Source organism: Oncorhynchus gorbuscha, linkage group LG10 (assembly GCF_021184085.1).
Source record: "Oncorhynchus gorbuscha isolate QuinsamMale2020 ecotype Even-year linkage group LG10, OgorEven_v1.0, whole genome shotgun sequence".
Classification (NCBI taxonomy): Eukaryota; Metazoa; Chordata; class Actinopteri; order Salmoniformes; family Salmonidae; genus Oncorhynchus; species Oncorhynchus gorbuscha.
The window spans coordinates 95,689,194-95,712,680 of record NC_060182.1 but is presented as its reverse complement, the minus strand read 5'-3'; the positions used below and the strand labels follow the sequence as shown (position 1 = coordinate 95,712,680).

The following is a 23,487-nucleotide window of genomic DNA, read 5'->3' as shown; positions in this document are numbered from 1 at the left end:
AGTTAACACACTGTTTGACGTACCTTTATTTAACTAGGCAAGTCAGTTAAGAACAAATTCTTATTTTCAATGACGGCCTTGGAACAGTGGGTTAACTGCCTGTTCAGGGGCAGAACGACAAATTTGTACCTTGTCAACTCGGGATATGAACTTGCAACATTTCGGTTACTAGTCCAACGTTCCTAGGCTGTCATTGTAAATAATAATTTGTTTTTAACTGACTTGCCAATTTAAATAAAGGAACATCTAAAAAAATGTCTGCCCCTTAGAAATTGCGGGCCAATGGGTGCATTTTGGAAACACAAGACACGCCTTTGGAACAAACCCATCTATTGGATACATCTCATTGGCTAGTTCGAAGGTGTCGTTTACAGTATTGACGCATGTTTTCCTTCATGAGGTAACGGGATTTATGAATAAGGACACATAATTAATGATTGTGTTTTCAGATTTAAAGCGTGGCATTGGGTGAATTTGCATATGATATGTGGTTAATATATTTTCAAACTCTACAAGGTATTTAGAGACAAATTTCAGTTGATCTTGCTCTTAATCCTGACCGCCATTCACCCCCCTCATTAATATTAATGAAATCATAAGAGCATAAAACCATCCCCCGACGTGCGCTCACATCAAAGCGTCACCATCGTCAGAGTGGGATCCTACAAGAAGAGCGTTTGAATCCACTTTTGAATCTCAGCCTTGGTCGTTAAACGGTTGTTATAAATTATTTTGAAGTCAACTGATAAATGAAATAGGATTTTCAAATGGCTTTAAGAGGGTCACTGCGTCGTCTTCTACGGACTCAACTCAACAATACCTGTCAGAGCAGAGCGCATTCTGTGGCTGTTTTAGGAGCACCATTCTCAAAAGGACAAGTAAGGAAAAAGCTCATCCTTTTAGAAACCATTCGTTTTAATATGGCTATTTATATAAGGTTATTTCTTTTACCAGCGATTATTGAACTTAGTTATTTTTCTTTAGAAAAGAAGAGGGGTGGAACATGGACCCAAAGCCATCAGGGATGCCGGTCTGATCGAGAGGCTTTCAAATCTGGGTAAGAGATGGAACATCTTATTAATGTGTTAAAAACAAACTGCTAAATGTACTGTTGAACTAAAATGATCTGGTAATACTTATTCTAACGCTAAAATAGGTTAATGATTCATGCAAGAGCTGCTTCCCTGAGTCATTCAGTTCTCGGAAGTGAAGCATTGGGCTATAGGCTGTGTGTTACGGCAGTCTTTAACATAAGTGTGTATTGTCTAATATTGTCAAACAACGAAATCAAACACCGGTATTGCTCAGACCTTGAAAGCTGGCAATCAACACATATTTTTTTTTGTTTTGTCTAAAAGGATAACGTTCTTGTAATTAAAAGAACGGTTTTATTGGTCACACGGGCGACAAAGGATGGGCAAGTCTGCTGTCGTCACTGTACAGTCAGTTATGCAATCAACCGTTCCCGGGGCCGGCATGAACAGAGCTTTCTCCGAAAAACAAATTATCTCCTCCCATTACAGCATTCCCTTTGTACACTTCTGCCTATCATAGTTGAATAGGGGGCCCTATCGCTGCCTTGAAAGCTTGAAAGACGAAACGAACTTTTTGTTTTTTTTGTGAGTAACTGCATCACACAGCCGGCTCCATGTGACAGTAAACACCCAGACTGTGGTTTCCAATCTAGAGTAAACCACGGACTTTTTTTTAACGACCATTGACGAATCTGCTCAAGGAGGGGCACACATTTCGTCAGACAAAATGCTGCCACTTCTAAACCAATGGATTATGATCAAGTCATACATATGTGGTCAGATCCTAATTGTGATGAAGAGAAACCTATCAGGCTAGGCTAGGAATCCCCCATTGAACGGCTATTTATCAGCTAAACGAGCCATGCATCAGTTCAGCCCAGCCTCACGAATTAAGCCAGACAAAAACGCACGACATTTGCTGAAATGCATTTTGTACATAGATGCACGAATTGATTGTGAGACTGTGTTGGTCAGTTAGTTGGTTAGTCTAGAAACAGTGTTTGATGTGCCAGATAACCCATCCGCCTGGCGAGAATGGGGACCGGTCTGAGCAAAGATACGCACTCTTTTCGTCAGGCAACTAGGTTACCCTTCTAAACCAGTAGATTATTATCCATTCATTCAACAAAAAACAACAAAAAAGAGGACTGGGATGTCCCAGGGTGGATATTTATCACACACAATCTCATAATAAAGATTTTCCCTTCAAGTAGAGGTTCAGTTCTGGAATGTGCAAGTCATGTCCCTGTAATCTTAGCTCGGTTTGTGTCCCTGAGCACTCAGCTGGAGAGCGCTCGAGGCAGGACAACGGAGCTTCTTGTCCGTTTTTAGCCAGTTATGCAATCCACGGTTCCTGTGGCCGGCAGTCGGTGTAATACGAGAAGCGGAACTTTAGATGGCCGTTTTTTCCCCCTTTGTTGGATGGAGACGACTGACATACTTTTTGTAAAGACATCAAACCTCCATAGTCTTTAAGAAACCCGATCATTTTATGAAGATTACTAGCCTAAAACCTTTGATCTAGCCTAGTTGTAGGTGTAGTGTTGTGCCTAGTCTGAATGGGCCTCAATTGTAATTTGCAGCTCCCTGGGAACGAAATGTTCCATTTTACTCATCCTTGAGTATGGCCTATAGTCTAGTCCAAAGCTTTCTATAGACATCTCCTGCTGTGCCCAAGCATGTACATATGGTGCTATTTTAGTTGTCTCTAAAAGTGGACTTCAAACTGCTAAAATAGGCAGTTTATTCAAAACAAAAGTATGGAAAGTAAATAGCCTTCTGCTGATGCCATTTTAGCAACAGGGAGACTATAAATTGTATCCTCCTTATAGCTGAGATGATCAGACATTGTGCACTTGCCAAGAAGGGAAACTCTAGCCCTGTCAACTGCATTAAATATCACTGACATTGAGTCAAGTTCAAAAACATATTAGATTATGATTACATTAACAGAGAGGCACTGGGTTGAGCTATTCCTGTCCAGGGGTCTAAGGTGGTAACATGGGGAGAGATCTTAGATCAGGGAGAGCAATTCCAGCTCCCCAAGGGGACCTGATTGGTGTGACACTTTTGCCCCAGTCAACACACCTGACTCCAAAAATCAAATATTTGTGATCTTCAGTTTAGAATGCAATTCGTTTAATCAGCTGTGTTTTCTAAGAATCGTGTGTGTGACACTACTCTGGCCCCTGAGGACTGGAGTTTTCCACCCCTGTCTTAGATGGTAACGGGGGCACCAGATTGGTCCCCTCCCGACCAGCAGAGTGACACGACACCGCTATCAAATGGAACATTGTCACATACAAGTGGCGCCTCAAATTTCTGGTTTACTTCAACTCATAAGTCATTAGTCCGTGGTGCCAATACCAGTAGCGTCGGCGCAGCCCACTTTCTGGAGTAATGCCTCTGTTTACTCTGCCGTTGCCGTGGTATCAGAGGGTGATCTGGTCTTAGAGAAACCTGAGAGGACACGCATGGGAAATGGGACACGTGGAAAGTAGTGCCCAGACAGACAGCGGTTCCAGCAAACGGCTTGAATGACTCCACCTCATCAATCAAAGATGATAGGAGAGGGGTGTGTGAGGAGAGCCAGGGTAAAGGGGATTGGACATCAGAGATGATAGGAGAGGGGTGTGTGAGAAGAGCCAGGGTAAAGGGGATTGGACATCAGAGATGATAGGAGAGGGGTGTGTGAGGAGAGCCAGGGTAAAGGGGATTGGACATCAGAGATGATAGGAGAGGGGTGTGTGAGAAGAGCCAGGGTAAAGGGGATTGGACATCAGAGATGATAGGAGAGGGGTGTGTGAGGAGAGCCAGGTTAGAGGGTTTGGACATCAGAGCCTGGAGAAAGAGTTGAACTAATGCCTCAAAGACATGTAGTCTACCTAACGCTTAAGGTGACAGTGGAAATGCTGCGCTGACAAACTGGGGCACGAACTGGCTAAGGCCATTCATGAATCTGGGGCCACCGTACTTCTAGCTCTCAGGAGCTGGGGTCACAGTACTTCTAGCTCTCAGGAGCTGGGGTCACAGTACTTCTAGCTCTCAGGAGCTGGGGACACAGTACTTCTAGCTCTCAGGATCCGGGGACACAGTACTTCTAGCTCTCAGGATCTGGGGCCACAGTACTTCTTGCTCTCAGGATCCGGGGCCACAGTACTTCTTGCTCTCAGGATCAGGATCTGGGGACACAGTACTTCTTGCTCTCATGATCCGGGGCCACAGTACTTCTAGCTCTCAGGATCTGGGGACACAGTACTTCTAGCTCTCAGGATCTGGGGACACAGTACTTCTAGCTCTCAGGATCCGGGGCCACAGTACTTCTAGCTCTCAGGATCCGGGGCCACAGTACTTCTAGCTCTCAGGATCCGGGGCCACAGTACTTCTAGCTCTCAGGATCCGGGGACACAGTACTTCTAGCTCTCAGGATCTGGGGCCACAGTACTTCTAGCTCTCAGGATCTGGTGCCACAGTACTTATAGCTCTCAGGATCTGGGGACAAAGTACTTCTAGCTCTCAGGATCTGGGGACACACTACTTCTTGCTCTCAGGATCTGGGGCCGCAGTACTTCTAGCTCTCAGGATCAGGATCTGGGGCCGCAGTACTTCTAGCTCTCAGGATCAGGATCTGGGGACATAGTACTCCTAGCTCTCTGGATCTGGGGCCACAGTACTTCTTGCTCTCAGGATCTGGGGCCACAGTACTTCTAGCTCTCAGGATCAGGGGCCACAGTACTTCTAGCTCTCAGGATCCGGGGCCACAGTACTTCTTGCTCTCAGGATCAGGATCTGGGGCCGCAGTACTTCTAGCTCTCAGGATCAGGATCTGGGGACATAGTACTTCTAGCTCTCAGGATCCGGGGCCACAGTACTTCAAGCTCTCAGGATCCGGGGCCACAGTACTTCTAGCTCTCAGGATCCGGGGCCACAGTACTTCTTGCTCTCAGGATCCGGGGCCACAGTACTTCTAGCTCTCAGGATCCGGGGCCACAGTACTTCTAGCTCTCAGGATCCGGGGCCACAGTACTTCTTGCTCTCAGGATCCGGGGCCACAGTACTTCTTGCTCTCAGGATCCGGGGCCACAGTACTTCTTGCTCTCAGGATCCGGGGCCACAGTACTTCTTGCTCTCAGGATCCGGGGCCACAGTACTTCTAGCTCTCAGGATCCGGGGCCACAGTACTTCTTGCTCTCAGGATCCGGGGCCACAGTACTTCTTGCTCTCAGGATCCGGGGCCACAGTACTTCTTGCTCTCAGGATCCGGGGCCACAGTACTTCTTGCTCTCAGGATCCGGGGCCACAGTACTTCTAGCTCTCAGGATCCGGGGCCACAGTACTTCTAGCTCTCAGGATCCGGGGCCACAGTACTTCTAGCTCTCAGGATCCGGGGCCACAGTACTTCTAGCTGCACTAAGCCATCTGCTACATTACCATTCATGCTCCAATTCATCCATACCATTTGCTGTTGAATTAAGCCAGTGTGTAGTAAACCCGTACCTTTTTATTTCCTTGTGCAGATTACCCAGTGCATGACTTTGGAGACCTGAGCTTCCAGTATCTGGAGAAGGACGAGCCCTACATGCACGTCCCCTTCCCTCGCACTGTGGGCAGAGCTAACAAACTGCTGTCAGGGGCCGTCAGCAACGCGGTGGGAGCCGGACACACTACCATCATGCTGGGAGGAGACCACAGGTACATACCACAACAACAACCCTTTCATGTTCTCAGAGAACCAACACGGTATTTTTATTTTAGCAACATTGACAGTGTTAGGAAATTAAGCATTAGGCAGGCTTAGGACCTTAGACATGGGGCGGCACACAATTGGCCCAGCGTCATACAGGTTAGGGGGGGTTTGGCCGGGTTAGGGGAGGGTTTGGCCGGGTTAGGGGCGGCAGGTAGCCTAGTGGTTAGAGCGTTGGACTTGTAACCAAAAGGTTGAAAGGTCGAATCCCCGAACTGACGAGGTAAAAATCTGTCGTTCTGCCCCCTGAACAAGGCAGTTAACCCACTGTTCCCCTGAGCAAGGCAGTTAACCCACTGTTCCCCTGAGCAAGGCAGTTGACCCACTGTTCCCCTGAGCAAGGCAGTTGACCCACTGTTCCCCTGAGCAAGGCAGTTGACCCACTGTTCCCCTGAGCAAGGCAGTTGACCCACTGTTCCCCTGAGCAAGGCAGTTGACCCACTGTTCCCCTGAGCAAGGCAGTTGACCCACTGTTCCCCTGAGCAAGGCAGTTGACCCACTGTTCCCCTGAGCAAGGCAGTTGACCCACTGTTCCCCTGAGCAAGGCAGTTGACCCACTGTTCCCCTGAGCAAGGCAGTTGACCCACTGTTCCCCTGAGCAAGGCAGTTGACCCACTGTTCCCCTGAGCAAGGCAGTTGACCCACTGTTCCCCTGAGCAAGGCAGTTGACCCACTGTTCCCTGAGCAAGGCAGTTGACCCACTGTTCCCCTGAGCAAGGCAGTTGACCCACTGTTCCCCTGAGCAAGGCAGTTGACCCACTGTTCCCCTGAGCAAGGCAGTTGACCCACTGTTCCCCTGAGCAAGGCAGTTGACCCACTGTTCCCCTGAGCAAGGCAGTTGACCCACTGTTCCCCTGAGCAAGGCAGTTGACCCACTGTTCCCCTGAGCAAGGCAGTTGACCCACTGTTCCCCTGAGCAAGGCAGTTGACCCACTGTTCCCCTGAGCAAGGCAGTTGACCCACTGTTCCCTGAGCAAGGCAGTTGACCCACTGTTCCCCTGAGCAAGGCAGTTGACCCACTGTTCCCCTGAGCAAGGCAGTTGACCCACTGTTCCCCTGAGCAAGGCAGTTGACCCACTGTTCCCCTGAGCAAGGCAGTTGACCCACTGTTCCCCTGAGCAAGGCAGTTGACCCACTGTTCCCCTGAGCAAGGCAGTTGACCCACTGTTCCCTGAGCAAGGCAGTTGACCCACTGTTCCCCTGAGCAAGGCAGTTGACCCACTGTTCCCCTGAGCAAGGCAGTTGACCCACTGTTCCCCTGAGCAAGGCAGTTGACCCACTGTTCCCCTGAGCAAGGCAGTTGACCCACTGTTCCCTGAGCAAGGCAGTTGACCCACTGTTCCCCTGAGCAAGGCAGTTGACCCACTGTTCCCCTGAGCAAGGCAGTTGACCCACTGTTCCCCTGAGCAAGGCAGTTGACCCACTGTTCCCTGAGCAAGGCAGTTGACCCACTGTTCCCTGAGCAAGGCAGTTGACCCACTGTTCCCCTGAGCAAGGCAGTTGACCCACTGTTCCCCTGAGCAAGGCAGTTGACCCACTGTTCCCCTGAGCAAGGCAGTTGACCCACTGTTCCCCTGAGCAAGGCAGTTGACCCACTGTTCCCCTGAGCAAGGCAGTTGACCCACTGTTCCTAGGCCATCATTGAAAATAAGAATTTGTTCTGAATTGACTTGCCTAGTTATATAAAGGTTGAATATAAACACAGTCAGTGGGTTGTGTAACAGTCAGCGTTGCCCGGGGGGCAGAATGTATTACAGGTAATTAAAATCTATTAATAATGGAGATTGGATTCTAACCCCCTTCCTGATCTCTCTCTCTCCCCCCGCAGCCTGGCCATTGGTTCAGTGGAAGGCCACGCCCGGCAGTGTCCTGACCTGTGTCTGATCTGGGTCGACGCCCACGCCGACATAAACACGCCCCTCACCTCGCCCTCAGGGAACCTGCACGGACAGTCGGTTGCCTTTATGCTGAAAGAGCTGCAGAACAAGGTAAGATGACAGAGGAGTTTGGTTAGACATGGCTTTGTTACTTCTCACTGTCCTGATCCCTAACGCCAAGACCATGCTTACGTCTCTGGTTGCCTGGGTAACCACCAGGAAGTCTGTGGGTTTCAAATGAAGGTGTCATATCCAAGTGGTCCCCCCCCGTGGCCTCAGACCATAGAGTTGGCTATACAGCACTAGCAGATCTGGATACCAGGCTATATTTTACCTACCGCCTCAGTGACCATAGAGTTGGCTATACAGCACTAGCAGATCTGGATACCAGGCTATATTTTACCTACAGCCTCAGTGACCATAGTTGGCTATACAGCACTAGCAGATCTGGATACCAGGCTATATTTTACCTACCGCCTCAGTGACCATAGAGTTGGCTATACAGTGCTAGCAGATCTGGATACCAGGCTATATTTTACCTACCGCCTCAGTGACCATAGAGTTGGCTATACAGCGCTAGCAGATCTGGATACCAGGCTATATTTTACCTACCGCCTCAGTGACCATAGAGTTGGCTATACAGCACTAGCAGATCTGGATACCAGGATATATAATCACTACAGCCTCAGTGACCATAGTGACCACATGTGCAACCTGGCTATACAGCACTAACAAATCTGGATACCAGGCTATGTTCTCACTACAGCCTCAGTAACCATATAGTTGGCTCTACAGCACTAACAATTCTGGATACCAGGCTATGTTCTCACTACAGCCTCAGTGACCATAGAGTTTGCTCTACAGCACTAACAGATCTGGATACCAGGCTATATTCTCACTACAACCTCAGTGACCATAGAGTTGGCTATACAGCACTAACAGATCTGGATACCAGGCTATATTCTCACTACAACCTCAGTGACCATAGAGTTGGCTATAAAGCACTAACAGATCTGGATACCAGGCTATATTCTCACTACAGCCTTACTGCTCTCCCTCTGATACTGACCTGTTATCTGTTGTTGTCTGTAGATGCCAGAGCTGCCAGGGTTCAGCTGGATGAAGCCCTTCCTGTCGGCTAAGGACCTGGTCTACATTGGCCTGAGAGACGTCGACCCTGGAGAGTAGTAAGTACACTGCTCTGTACACTACCAAGTACACTACTCTGTACACTACCATTTATAACACAGTTAAAACACATTACATTTGACATTTTAGTCATTTTGTATATTATTGTGTGTATATAGACTTGTTTATACTGTATTATTGACTATGTTTGTTTTACTCCATGTGTAACTCTCTGTTGTTTGAGTCAAACTGCTTTGCTTTATCTTGGTCAGGGTCGCAATTGTAAATGAGAACTTGTTCTCAACTTGCCTACCTGGTTAAATAAAGGTGAAATAAATACATAAAAATTAGCAGACTCTCTTATCCAGAGCGACTTATCTATAGTTGAACTTGGTGCATTCAACCACATACCACAGTATACTAAGGTTGGGCAGTATTTAGATGTTCATACCATCTCTGTGGGTTACCGGCCTCTACCGTCCATCCTATTGGCCAACGTGCAATCACTGGAGAATAAACTGGATGAGCTCCGTTCAAGACTATCCTACCCAACCGGACATTAAAAAAAGGTAATATCTTATGTTTCACCGAGTCGTGGCTGAATGACGACATGGATAATGTACAGTTAGCTGGGATCTGCATCGGCAGGACAGAACAGGCACGTCCGGCAAGGGATGCGGAGGGGCAAGTGGGTAACCGGCCTCTACCGTCCATCCTATTGGCCAACGTGCAATCACTGGAGAATAATGTGTCTATTGGTAAATCACAGCTGGTGTGGAGATGTCTAATGTTAAGTAAGTCTCGATGTATTGCTCGCCTGAGGTAGACTACCTCATGATAAGCTGTAGATCACACTATCTACCAAGAGAGTTCTCAAATATATTTTTCGTAGCCGTCTATTTACCACCACAGACCGATGCTGGCACTAAGACTGCAATCGACGAGCTGTATAGGGCCATAAGCAAACAAGAAAATGCTCATCCAGAAGCTGCACTCCTGGTGGCCGGAGACTTTAATGCAGGCAAACTTAAATCTGTTTTACCTCATTTCTACCAGCATGTCACATGTGCAACCTGACAAAAAATACTCTAGAACACCTTTACTATACTGACATTTTCAACCTCTCCCTGACCCAGTCTGTAATACCTACATGTCTCAACCTGACCCAGTCTGTAATACCTACATGTCTCAACCTGACCCAGTCTGTAATACCTACATGTCTCAAGCAGACCACCATAGTCCCTGTGCCCAAGAAAGCGAAGGTAACCTGCCTAAATGACTACCGACCTGAAGCACTCACTGTAGCCGTGAAGTGCTTTGAAAGGCTGGTCACGGTCAATAAAATGCAAATCAATTACTTAAAAATCATACAATGTGATTTTCTGAATTTTTGTTTTAGATTCCGTCTCTCACAGTTTAACTGTACCTATAATAAATATTACAGACCTCTACATGATTTGTAAGTAGGAAACACTGCCGATTTTGCAGGTTATCAAATACTTGTTCTCCCCGCTGTAACTAGCAGTAACTAGCTAACAGCTAAATGTTTGTGGTTTTACTTTGTTATAATTCTAATTCTATTTGAGGCTCCACATGTTGTCATAGAAAATATTAATGTTATTTCCAACAACCGATGAGCAACTCTACTGTAAATCCAGCGCGTATCCAAAAGCCAGTATCTTTGGCAAGGAGTGGAACTTCAGCGAGAGAGTCTGGTATTCAAACTAATCTCGATCCAAGGAAGGGGATTGAATGTCTCTGCTGTCACCATGAAGCTTGATCTTGACATATAGCCACTTCGCTAGCAAGTTAGCAAACCAAATACATAGCTGGATCTAATCTATTGGACACATCCTATATTTCTTAGTTATACTTAGCTATACACCACTGCTTATAAGTTATTGTTTTGAGGTGAGAGAGCGCAAACAAAATGTGAATGACATCATCATTACGGCAAAGTTTTAACGGCAGATGTAGGTCTATTGAATAGCCTATCATTATAGAATATGATTTGAAAAAATGTGTCCTCATTTACATTTACATTACATTTAAGTCATTTAGCAGACGCTCTTATCCAGAGCGACTTACAAATTGGTGCATTCACCTTATGACATCCAGTAGAACAGTCACTTTACAATAGTGCATCTAAATCTTAAAGGGGGGGGGGGCGGGTGAGAAGGATTACTTATCCTATCCTAGGTATTCCTTAAAGAGGTGGGGTTTCAGGTGTCTCCGGAAGGTGGTGATTGACTCCGCTGTCCTGGCGTCGTGAGGGAGTTTGTTCCACCATTGGGGGGCCAGAGCAGCGATAAAGTTTTGACTGGGCTGAGCGGGAACTGTACTTCCTCAGTGGTAGGGAGGCGAGCAGGCCAGAGGTGGATGAACGCAGTGCCCTTGTTTGGGTGTAGGGCCTGATCAGAGCCTGGAGGTACTGAGGTGCCGTTCCCCTCACAGCTCCGTAGGCAAGCACCATGGTCTTGTAGCGGATGCGAGCTTCAACTGGAAGCCAGTGGAGAGAGCGGAGGAGCGGGGTGACGTGAGAGAACTTGGGAAGGTTGAACACCAGACGGGCTGCGGCGTTCTGGATGAGTTGTAGGGGTTTAATGGCACAGGCAGGGAGCCCAGCCAACAGCGAGTTGCGGTAATCCAGACGGGAGATGACAAGTGCCTGGATTAGGACCTGCGCCGCTTCCTGTGTGAGGCAGGGTCGTACTCTGCGGATGTTGTAGAGCATGAACCTACAGGAACGGGCCACCGCCTTGATGTTAGTTGAGAACGACAGGGTGTTGTCCAGGATCACGCCAAAGTTCTTAGCGCTCTGGGAGGAGGACACAATGGAGTTGTCAACCGTGATGGCGAGATCATGGAACGGGCAGTCCTTCCCCGGGAGGAAGAGCAGCTCCGTCTTGCCGAGGTTCAGCTTGAGGTGGTGATCCGTCATCCACACTGATATGTCTGCCAGACATGCAGAGATGCGATTCGCCACCTGGTCATCAGAAGGGGGAAAGGAGAAGATTAATTGTGTGTCGTCTGCATAGCAATGATAGGAGAGACCATGTGAGGTTATGACAGAGCCAAGTGACTTGGTGTATAGCGAGAATAGGAGAGGGCCTAGAACAGAGCCCTGGGGGACACCAGTGGTGAGAGCGCGTGGTGAGGAGACAGATTCTCGCCACGCCACCTGGTAGGAGCGACCTGTCAGGTAGGACGCAATCCAAGCGTGGGCCGCGCCGGAGATGCCCAACTCGGAGAGGGTGGAGAGGAGGATCTGATGGTTCACAGTATCGAAGGCAGCCGATAGGTCTAGAAGGATGAGAGCAGAGGAGAGAGAGTTAGCTTTAGCAGTGCGGAGCGCCTCCGTGATACAGAGAAGAGCAGTCTCAGTTGAATGACTAGTCTTGAAACCTAACTGATTTGGATCAAGAAGGTCATTCAGAGAGAGATAGCGGGAGAGCTGGCCAAGGACGGCACGTTCAAGAGTTTTGGAGAGAAAAGAAAGGGATACTGGTCTGTAGTTGTTGACATCGGAGGGATCGAGTGTAGGTTTTTTCAGAAGGGGTGCAACTCTCGCTCTCTTGAAGACGGAAGGGACGTAGCCAGCGGTCAGGGATGAGTTGATGAGCGAGGTGAGGTAAGGGAGAAGGTCTCCGGAAATGGTCTGGAGAAGAGAGGAGGGGATAGGGTCAAGCGGGCAGGTTGTTGGGCGGCCGGCCGTCACAAGACGCGAGATTTCATCTGGAGAGAGAGGGGAGAAAGAGGTCAGAGCACAGGGTAGGGCAGTGTGAGCAGAACCAGCGGTGCCGTTTGACTTAGCAAACGAGGATCGGATGTCGACCTTCTTTTCAAAATGGTTGACGAAGTCATCTGCAGAGAGGGAGGAGGAGGGGGAGGAGGATTCAGGAGGGAGGAGAAGGTGGCAAAGAGCTTCCTAGGGTTAGAGGCAGATGCTTGGAATTTAGAGTGGTAGAAAATGGCTTTAGCAGCAGCGACAGAGGAGGAAAATGTAGAGAGGAGGGAGTGAAAGGATGCCAGGTCCGCAGGGAGGCGAGTTTTCCTCCATTTCCGCTCGGCTGCCCGGAGCCCTGTTCTGTGAGCTCGCAATGAGTCGTCGAGCCACGGGGCGGGAGGGGAGGACCGAGCCGGCCTGGAGGATAGGGGACATAGAGAGTCAAAGGATGCAGAAAGGGAGGAGAGGAGGGTTGAGGAGGCAGAATCAGGAGATAGGTTTGAGCAGAGGGAAGAGATGATAGGATGGAAGAGGAGAGAGTAGCGGGGGAGAGAGAGCGAAGGATGGGACGGCGCGATACCATCCGAGTAGGGGCAGTGTGGGAGGTGTTGGATGAGAGCGAGAGGGTAAAGGATACAAGGTAGTGGTCGGAGACTTGGAGGGGAGTTGCAATGAGGTTTAGTGGAAGAACAGCATCTAGTAAAGATGAGGTCGAGCGTATTGCCTGCCTTGTGAGTAGGGGGGGTAGGTGAGAGGGTGAGGTCAAAAGAGGAGAGGAGTGGAAAGAAGGAGGCAGAGAGGAATGAGTCAAAGGTAGACGTGGGGAGGTTAAAGTCGCCCAGCACTGTGAGAGGTGAGCCGTCCTCAGGAAAGGAGCTTATCAAGGCATCAAGCTCATTGATGAACTCTCCGAGGGAACCTGGAGGGCGATAAATGATAAGGATGTTAAGCTTGAAAGGGCTGGTAACTGTGACAGCATGGAATTCAAAGGAGGCGATAGACAGATGGGTAAGGGGAGAAAGAGAGAATGACCACTTGGAAGAGATGAGGATCCCGGTGCCACCACCCCGCTGACCAGAAGCTCTCGGGGTGTGCGAGAACACGTGGGCGGACGAAGAGAGAGCAGTAGGAGTAGCAGTGTTGTCTGTGGTGATCCATGTTTCCGTCAGTGCCAAGAAGTCAAGGGACTGGAGGGAGGCATAGGCTGAGATGAACTCTGCCTTGTTGACCGCAGATCGGCAATTCCAGAGGCTACCGGAGACCTGGAACTCCACGTGGGTCGTGCGCGCTGGGACCACCAGATTAGGGTGGCCGCGGCCACGCGGTGTGGAGCGTTTGTATGGTCTGTGCAGAGAGGAGAGAACAGGGATAGACAGACACATAGTTGACAGGCTACAGAAGAGGCTACGCTAATGCAAAGGAGATTGGAATGACAAGTGGACTACACGTCTTGAATGTTCAGGAAGTTAAGCTTACGTAGCAAGAGTCTTATTGACTAAAATGATTAAAATGATACAGTACTGCTGAAGTAGGCTAGCTGGCAGTGGCTGCGTTGTTGACACTACACTAATCAAGTCGTTCCGTTGAGTGTAATAGTTTCAATTGCAACATGTGGCTATGCCCACACACAGGCTATTGTCTAAAGAGAAATTAAAATGTTTCATACCCTCAAACACCAGGTTAGGCATAGGCTACCTCGTTTCAAAATAGGCCATCATCACTGTCAATCGTGAATGATAATTCCTAATGTTTTATCGTAGAAACGGAATGATAATTATTCCTGTCTTATCCAGATTGTATCTGCATGTGTTGCTCTATGCCAGATCAGTTGATTGATCTCAATCAGTTTCACGGGAATAGGCATTTAAATGTTATTGAATGACTGTTTGGTAAGCAGATGGTGTTAACTATTAGTGTAACAGCCGTTGTTGGTGGGAGAAGGTGAGGACCAAGGTACAGCGTGGTCCATATTTATTAAAATGAACACGGAGATAACAAAATATAACGAAGAGAAACAACAGGAAACAGTTCTGGCTGGTGCAGCAGACACGCAACAGGAAACAGTTCTGGCTGGTGCAGACACACAACAGGAAACAGTTCTGGCTGGTGCAGCAGACACACACACAACAGGAAACAGTTCTGGCTGGTGCAGCAGACACACACACAACAGGAAACAGTTCTGGCTGGTGCAGCAGACACACACACAACAGGAAACAGTTCTGGCTGGTGCAGCAGACACACACACAACAGGAAACAGTTCTGGCTGGTGCAGCAGACACACACACAACAGGAAACAGTTCTGGCTGGTGCAGCAGACACACACACAACAGGAAACAGTTCTGGCTGGTGCAGCAGACACACACACAACAGGAAACAGTTCTGGCTGGTGCAGCAGACACACACAACAGGAAACAGTTCTGGCTGGTGCAGCAGACACACACACAACAGGAAACAGTTCTGGCTGGTGCAGCAGACACACACACAACAGGAAACAGTTCTGGCTGGTGCAGCAGACACACACACACAACAGGAAACAGTTCTGGCTGGTGCAGCAGACACACACACAACAGGAAACAATCACCCACAACTCAAAAGTGAAACCCAGGCTACCTAAATATGGTTCTCAATCAGGGACAATGATAAACAGCTGCCTCTGAGAACCATACCAGGCCAAAAACAGAAATAGCAAAACATAGAAAAAGGAACATAGATAACCCACCCAACTCACGCCCTGACCATACTAAAACAAAGACATAATAAAATGACTTCCCTGAAAAGTGGAGGCTGTTATAGCAGCAAGGGGGGGTCCAACTCCATAATAAAAGAACTAAGGTCAGAACGTGACAATTAGCTTTTCTTGTATTTAGTGTATATACAGTTCTATTATGTAAAATGTATGAATGAATAATTATGTGATCTTGCAAGCCATTGATTCAGCTTTGATCTAACTTTACTAAAAGAGCACCGTTGTGAGAAGTGATACTCTTCTATTTATAATAATAATATTAATAATAATATGACTATTCGGCATAGGCAAACAGATCTTGATAAAATGTCATTTTAAGTAAAAGTTGCTGATTGGACAGCAAGTTGCTGATTGGACAGCAAGTTGCTGATTGGACAGTGCCAGGATCTGGAGTGATGAATCACGCTTCACCGTCTGGCAGTCTGACGAATCTAGCAGAAAAGGGGGAGGACCAACTCCATATTAATGCCCATGATTTTAGAATGAGATGTTCGACGAGCAGGTGTCCACATGTAGTGTCTCAGTGACCAACAGATGCACGTCTCTATTCCCAGTCATGTGAAATCCATAGATTAGGGCCTAATGAATTAATTTCAATTAACTGATTTCCTTATGAACTGTTGCATGTTGCATTTATATTTTTGTTCAGTACAAATGCCTTACTAACTCTAAATTGGCCCAATTTACATTTCCAGTTTCCCACCCTGACATACCAAGCTAGAACGGGCCCTGTGTCTCAACCAATAGACAATGTAGGCTAACCATCCCAGGCAGGGCTACAGCAACTTCCAGAGACGGCCAGGCTCCTTGGACTTAGCGGTTGCCACTGGTTTGGGTGTCCTAGGCAAAACGGTGTTGCCTTAACCAAGTGGTCACATATCGTTCTGGGTTCCTCTGCGCAAGAGCGAGGAGAGCGAGCAGAGAGGGGGGAGAGAGAGGAGAGGGAGAGAGAGCGAGGAGAGAGAGGAGAGGGAGAGAGAGCGAGGAGAGAGAGGAGAGGGAGAGGAAGAGAGAGCGAGCAGAGAGCGAGGAGAGCGAGCAGAGAGCGAGGAGAGCGAGCAGAGAGGGGGGAGAGAGAGAGAGGTCTGTGGAGTTTTATGAGCATCCTCAAGGCAGACACAGTGAATTCGTTTTTTTCCCTTCTGATTGGCCAAAGTGGTCACGCAGTACACACCGGTAGCCTGATAGTTGTTGATCTGGATAAGAGTGTCTGCTAAATTACCTAAAATGTGAATTGAAAAAAATGCAACTGTCCACATAATTCCACCTGTTTTTAAAATACACTTCCAGACACCCTCCTCGTGACATTCTACTCTCCTCTCTCCTCACAGCGACATCCTGAAAGACTTGGGTGTCCAGTACTTCACAATGAGAGACCTCGACAGACTCGGCATCCAGAGAGTCATGGAAGTCACTTTCGACCACCTCTTGTCAAGGTCATTGAATTACTGTTAAAGATTAAGGAGTGATGTTATAAACTAACTAAGCAGCTTACTGTACGACTGACTTTGAGCCTTTTTGTTGTGTCAATTACATTAGGCCCCATAGATGTGTTCTGGCGACTGGTTGGAGTGTGTTCGGGCGACTGGTTGGAGTGTGTTCTGGCGACTGGTTGGAGTGTGTTCGGGCGACTGGTTGGAGTGTGTTCGGGCGACTGGTTGGCGTGTGTTCTGGCGACTGGTTGGAGTGTGTTCGGGCGACTGGTTGGAGTGTGTTCGGGCGACTGGTTGGCGTGTGTTCGGGCGACTGGTTGGAGTGTGTTCGGGCGACTGGTTGGAGTGTGTTCTGGCGACTGGTTGGAGTGTGTTCGGGCGACTGGTTGGCGTGTGTTCTGGCGACTGGTTGGAGTGTGTTCGGGCGACTGGTTGGAGTGTGTTCGGGCGACTGGTTGGCGTGTGTTCGGGCGACTGGTTGGAGTGTGTTCGGGCGACTGGTTGGAGTGTGTTCGGGCGACTGGTTGGAGTGTGTTCGGGCGACTGGTTGGAGTGTGTTCGGGCGACTGGTTGGAGTGTGTTCGGGCGACTGGTTGGAGTGTGTTCGGGCGACTGGTTGGAGTGTGTTCTGGTTGGAGTGTGTTCTGGTTGGAGTGTGTTCTGGTTGGAGTGTGTTCTGGCGACTGGTTGGAGTGTGTTCTGGCGACTGGTTGGAGTGTGTTCGGGCGACTGGTTGGAGTGTGTTCGGGCGACTGGTTGGAGTGTGTTCGGGCGACTGGTTGGAGTGTGTTCGGGCGACTGGTTGGAGTGTGTTCGGGCGACTGGTTGGAGTGTGTTCGGGCGACTGGTTGGAGTGTGTTCTGGCGACTGGTTGGAGTGTGTTCTGGCGACTGGTTGGAGTGTGTTCTGGCGACTGGTTGGAGTGTGTTCGGGCGACTGGTTGGAGTGTGTTCGGGCGACTGGTTGGAGTGTGTTCGGGCGACTGGTTGGAGTGTGTTCTGGTTGGAGTGTGTTCTGGTTGGAGTGTGTTCGGGCTGGAGTGTGTTCGGGCTGGAGTGTGTTCTGGTTGGAGTGTGTTCTGGTTGGAGTGTGTTCTGGTTGGAGTGTGTTCTGGTTGGAGTGTGTTCTGGTTGGAGTGTGTTCTGGTTGGAGTGTGTTCTGGTTGGAGTGTGTTCGGGCGACTGGTTGGAGTGTGTTCTGGTTGGAGTGTGTTCTGGTTGGAGTGTGTTCTGGTTGGAGTGTGTTCTGGTTGGAGTGTGTTCTGGTTGGCGTGTGTTCGGGCGACTGGTTGGAGTGTGTTCGGGCGACTGGTTGGCGTGTGTTCGGGCGACTGGTTGGCGTGTGTTCGGGCGACTGCGTTGTTCGGGCGACTGGTTGGCGTGTGTTGGCTGTGTTCGGGCGACTGGTTGGCGTGTGTTCGGGCGACTGGTTGGCGTGTGTTCGGGCGACTGGTTGGCGTGTGTTCGGGCGACTGGTTGGCGTGTGTTCGGGCGACTGGTTGGAGTGTGTTCGGGCGACTGGTTGGAGTGTGTTCTGGTTGGAGTGTGTTCTGGTTGGAGTGTGTTCTGGTTGGAGTGTGTTCTGGTTGGAGTGTGTTCTGGTTGGCGTGTGTTCGGGCGACTGGTTGGAGTGTGTTCGGGCGACTGGTTGGCGTGTGTTCGGGCGACTGGTTGGCGTGTGTTCGGGCGACTGGTTGGCGTGTGTTCGGGCGACTGGTTGGCGTGTGTTCGGGCGACTGGTTGGCGTGTGTTCGGGCGACTGGTTGGCGTGTGTTCGGGCGACTGGTTGGCGTGTGTTCGGGCGACTGGTTGGCGTGTGTTCGGGCGACTGGTTGGAGTGTGTTCTGGTTGGAGTGTGTTCCGGCGACTGGTTGGCGTGTGTTCAGGCGACTGGTTGGCGTGTGTTCCGGCGACTGGTTGGCGTGTGTTCCGGCGACTGGTTGGAGTGTGTTCCGGCGACTGGTTGGCGTGTGTTCCGGCGACTGGTTGGCGTGTGTTCGGGCGACTGGTTGGAGTATGTTCTGGTTGGAGTGTGTTCGGGCGACTGGTTGGAGTGTGTTCTGGTTGGAGTGTGTTCTGGTTGGAGTGTGTTCTGGTTGGAGTGTGTTCTGGTTGGAGTGTGTTCTGGTTGGAGTGTGTTCTGGTTGGAGTGTGTTCTGGTTGGAGTGTGTTCTGGTTGGCGTGTGTTCGGGCGACTGGTTGGCGTGTGTTCGGGCGACTGGTTGGCGTGTGTTCGGGCGACTGGTTGGCGTGTGTTCGGGCGACTGGTTGGAGTGTGTTCTGGTTGGAGTGTGTTCCGGCGACTGGTTGGCGTGTGTTCAGGCGACTGGTTGGCGTGTGTTCCGGCGACTGGTTGGCGTGTGTTCCGGCGACTGGTTGGAGTGTGTTCCGGCGACTGGTTGGCGTGTGTTCCGGCGACTGGTTGGCGTGTGTTCGGGCGACTGGTTGGAGTATGTTCGTGTGTTCGGGCGACTGGTTGGAGTGTGTTCTGGTTGGAGTGTGTTCTGGTTGGAGTGTGTTCTGGTTGGAGTGTGTTCTGGTTGGAGTGTGTTCTGGTTGGAGTGTGTTCTGGTTGGCGTGTGTTCGGGCGACTGGTTGGCGTGTGTTCGGGCGACTGGTTGGCGTGTGTTCGGGCGACTGGTTGGCGTGTGTTCGGGCGACTGGTTGGCGTGTGTTCGGGCGACTGGTTGGCGTGTGTTCGGGCGACTGGTTGGCGTGTGTTCGGGCGACTGGTTGGCGTGTGTTCGGGCGACTGGTTGGCGTGTGTTCGGGCGACTGGTTGGCGTGTGTTCGGGCGACTGGTTGGCGTGTGTTCGGGCGACTGGTTGGCGTGTGTTCGGGCGACTGGTTGGAGTGTGTTCGGGCGACTGGTTGGAGTGTGTTCTGGTTGGAGTGTGTTCCGGCGACTGGTTGGAGTGTGTTCCGGCGACTGGTTGGCGTGTGTTCCGGCGACTGGTTGGAGTGTGTTCCGGCGACTGGTTGGCGTGTGTTCCGGCGACTGGTTGGCGTGTGTTCGGGCGACTGGTTGGAGTGTGTTCGGGCGACTGGTTGGAGTGTGTTCGGGCGACTGGTTGGAGTGTGTTCGGGCGACTGGTTGGAGTGTGTTCGGGCGACTGGTTGGAGTGTGTTCGGGCGACTGGTTGGAGTGTGTTCGGGCGACTGGTTGGAGTGTGTTCCGGCGACTGGTTGGCGTGTGTTCGGGCGACTGGTTGGAGTGTGTTCCGGCGACTGGTTGGCGTGTGTTCCGGCGACTGGTTGGCGTGTGTTCCGGCGACTGGTTGGAGTGTGTTCGGGCGACTGGTTGGAGTGTGTTCGGGCGACTGGTTGGAGTGTGTTCGGGCGACTGGTTGGCGTGTGTTCCGGCGACTGGTTGGCGTGTGTTCGGGCGACTGGTTGGCGTGTGTTCGGGCGACTGGTTGGCGTGTGTTCGGGCGACTGGTTGGCGTGTGTTCGGGCGACTGGTTGGCGTGTGTTCGGGCGACTGGTTGGAGTGTGTTCGGGCGACTGGTTGGAGTGTGTTCGGGCGACTGGTTGGAGTGTGTTCGGGCGACTGGTTGGAGTGTGTTCTGGTTGGAGTGTGTTCGGGCGACTGGTTGGAGTGTGTTCGGGCGACTGGTTGGCGTGTGTTCGGGCGACTGGTTGGCGTGTGTTCGGGCGACTGGTTGGAGTGTGTTCCGGCGACTGGTTGGCGTGTGTTCGGGCGACTGGTTGGAGTGTGTTCGGGCGACTGGTTGGAGTGTGTTCGGGCGACTGGTTGGCGTGTGTTCGGGCGACTGGTTGGCGTGTGTTCGGGCGACTGGTTGGCGTGTGTTCGGGCGACTGGTTGTCGTGTGTTCGGGCGACTGGTTGGCGTGTGTTCGGGCGACTGGTTGGCGTGTGTTCCGGCGACTGGTTGGCGTGTGTTCCGGCGACTGGTTGGCGTGTGTTCGGGCGACTGGTTGGCGTGTGTTCGGGCGACTGGTTGGCGTGTGTTCGGGCGACTGGTTGGCGTGTGTTCGGGCGACTGGTTGGAGTGTGTTCGGGCGACTGGTTGGAGTGTGTTCTGGTTGGAGTGTGTTCTGGCGACTGGTTGGCGTGTGTTCGGGCGACTGGTTGGCGTGTGTTCGGGCGACTGGTTGGCGTGTGTTCGGGCGACTGGTTGGCGTGTGTTCTGGCGACAGATGAATTTGAGTTGAAAGTGGATTGATTCACTGAACTGTATTCTGAACACTTATTGTCTTCTTCTCTTGTCCAATAGGATGCAGCGGCCGATCCATCTGAGTTTTGACATTGACGCGATGGACCCGTCTTTGGCCCCGGCCACAGGAACACCAGTAAACGGAGGACTGACCTACAGAGAAGGAATCTGGATCACAGAGGAGATCCACAACACAGGTATGATAGGGCTATAATGATCCACGACACAGGTATGTTAGGGCTATAATGATCCACAACACAGGTATGTTAGGGCTATAATGATCCACAACACAGGTATGTTAGGGCTATAATGATCCACAACACAGGTATGTTAGGGCACGCTATAATGATCCATAACACAGGTATGTTAGGGCACGCTATAATGATCCACAACACAGGTATGTTAGGGCACGCTATAATGATCCACAACACAGGTATGTTAGGGCTATAATGATCCACAACACAGGTATGTTAGGGCTGTAATGATCCACAACACAGGTATGTTAGGGCTATAATGATCCACAACACAGGTATGTTAGGGCTATAATGATCCACAACACAGTTATGTTAGGGCTATAATGATCCACAACACAGGTATGTTAGGGCTATAATGATCCACAACACAGGTATGTTAGGGCTATAATGATCCACAACACAGGTATGTTAGGGCTATAATGATCCACAACACAGGTATGTTAGGGCTATAATGATCCACAACACAGGTATGTTAGGGCTATAATGATCCACAACACAGGTATGTTAGGGCTATAATGATCCACAACACAGGTATGTTAGGGCTATAATGATCCACAACACAGGTATGTTAGGGCACGCTATAATGATCCACAACACAGGAACACTGTAATGATACATTTATAAGAAATTATGGGGGAAGGTCTGTCATTAAACTTAAACTTTTCCTCCAAGCTATGCAAGACTCTTGGTAGGATGAGAAAAGTTATTGCATTGCATGAGTGGTTTATATAGTTATGCTGTTGGTACAAGAACATTTGAATATGTAAGATTCTTTGAAGTACATTTTCTGTCTGCAACATTCTAAAAAAATATATATCTAAAAAATAAAAGGAACTGAAACTAATAGATTGTGTTTGTCTAATCTCCAGGGTTGTTGTCGGTGATGGACCTTGTTGAGGTCAACCCAGCCCTGGGGGCGAGTCGTGAGGCGGTGGCGAGCACCGCTTCCATGGCGGTGGACGTCATCGCATCCGCCCTAGGGCAGACCCGCGAGGGAGGTCCCATCACCCAGGAGTCGCAAACACTCAAAGACGACACGGAACAGCTTCGACTCTAGAACCACATTCTAGAACCACATTCTAGAACTCAAAAGACTTAACATATTGGCATTCCTGAATTTTTTTAAAATAAAAAAAGACTTTACACACAGAACAGATGCACTGAAACTGTAGTTGAATTGTTTCAAAGCATTTAGGTGTGTGTGTGTGTGTGTGTGTGTGTGTGTGTGTGTGTGTGTGTGTGTGTGTGTGTGTGTGTGTGTGTGTGTGTGTGTGTATTACTGTATGGCAACCTGTTCAACAGTCAGTCAAACAATCATGACTGAACTTGGAAAGCCTTGTTCAAGGATTACATCGCTAACTTACTAAGATGAAAAGCTTTAGCCTGGGCCCAGATCTGTTTTCATGTCAACTGTTTGCCATGACAAGACTGGCAAAATAGTAGTACAAATAGACTGGTAACCCAGGCTATTAAAAGCCCACATATAAAATTTTAACTGTAATTGATGTGATCAACAGCTGGTCGCTCTGGCCTTGACAGGACAGTCTCCCTAGCCCCACTATTTAAATGTTGACTATTCGATGTGATCAGTGGTATGCCCCACAGGGGGTGATCAGTGGTATGCCCCACAGGGGGTGATCAGTGGTATGCCCCACAGGGGGTGATCAGTGGTATGCCCCACAGGGGGTGATCAGTGGTATGCCCCACAGGGGGTGATCAGTGGTATGCCCCACAGGGGGTGATCAGTGGTATGCCCCACAGGCGGTGATCAGTGGTATGCCCCACAGGCGGTGATCAGTGGTATGCCCCACAGGCGGTGATCAGTGGTATGCCCCACAGGCGGTGATCAGTGGTATGCCCCACAGGCGGTGATCAGTGGTATGCCCCACAGGCGGTGATCAGTGGTATGCCCCACAGGCGGTGATCAGTGGTATGCCCCACAGGCGGGGATCAGTGGTATGCCCCACAGGCGGTGATCAGTGGTATGCCCCACAGGCGGTGATCAGTGGTATGCCCCACAGGCGGTGATCAGTGGTATGCCCCACGGGGTGATCAGTGGTATGCCCCACGGGGTGATCAGTGGTATGCCCCACGGGGTGATCAGTGGTATGCCCCACAGGGGGTGATCAGTGGTATGCCCCACAGGTGGTGATCAGTGGTATGCCCCACAGGGGGTGATCAGTGGTATGCCCCACAGGGGGTGATCAGTGGTATGCCCCACAGGGGGTGATCAGTGGTATGCCCCACAGGGGGTGATCAGTGGTATGCCCCACAGGGGGTGATCAGTGGTATGCCCCACAGGGGGTGATCAGTGGTATGCCCCACAGGGGTGATCAGTGGTATGCCCCACAGGGGGTGATCAGTGGTA

At 50.2% G+C, this 23,487-nt stretch overlaps 1 protein-coding gene across 1 annotated transcript; it reads left to right on the top strand.

Moving 5' to 3' along the window:
- The first annotated feature begins 620 nt into the window (after positions 1 to 620).
- On the top strand, positions 621 to 23,487 carry LOC124046808 (arginase-2, mitochondrial-like). The gene is made up of 8 exons (XM_046367568.1): positions 621 to 878; positions 985 to 1,057; positions 5,552 to 5,726; positions 7,607 to 7,766; positions 8,748 to 8,842; positions 16,588 to 16,692; positions 20,926 to 21,062; positions 21,989 to 23,487. Exons 1-8 carry the CDS (start codon positions 768 to 770, stop codon positions 22,174 to 22,176), a joined length of 1,044 nt encoding a protein of 347 aa, XP_046223524.1. The 5' UTR covers positions 621 to 767; the 3' UTR covers positions 22,177 to 23,487.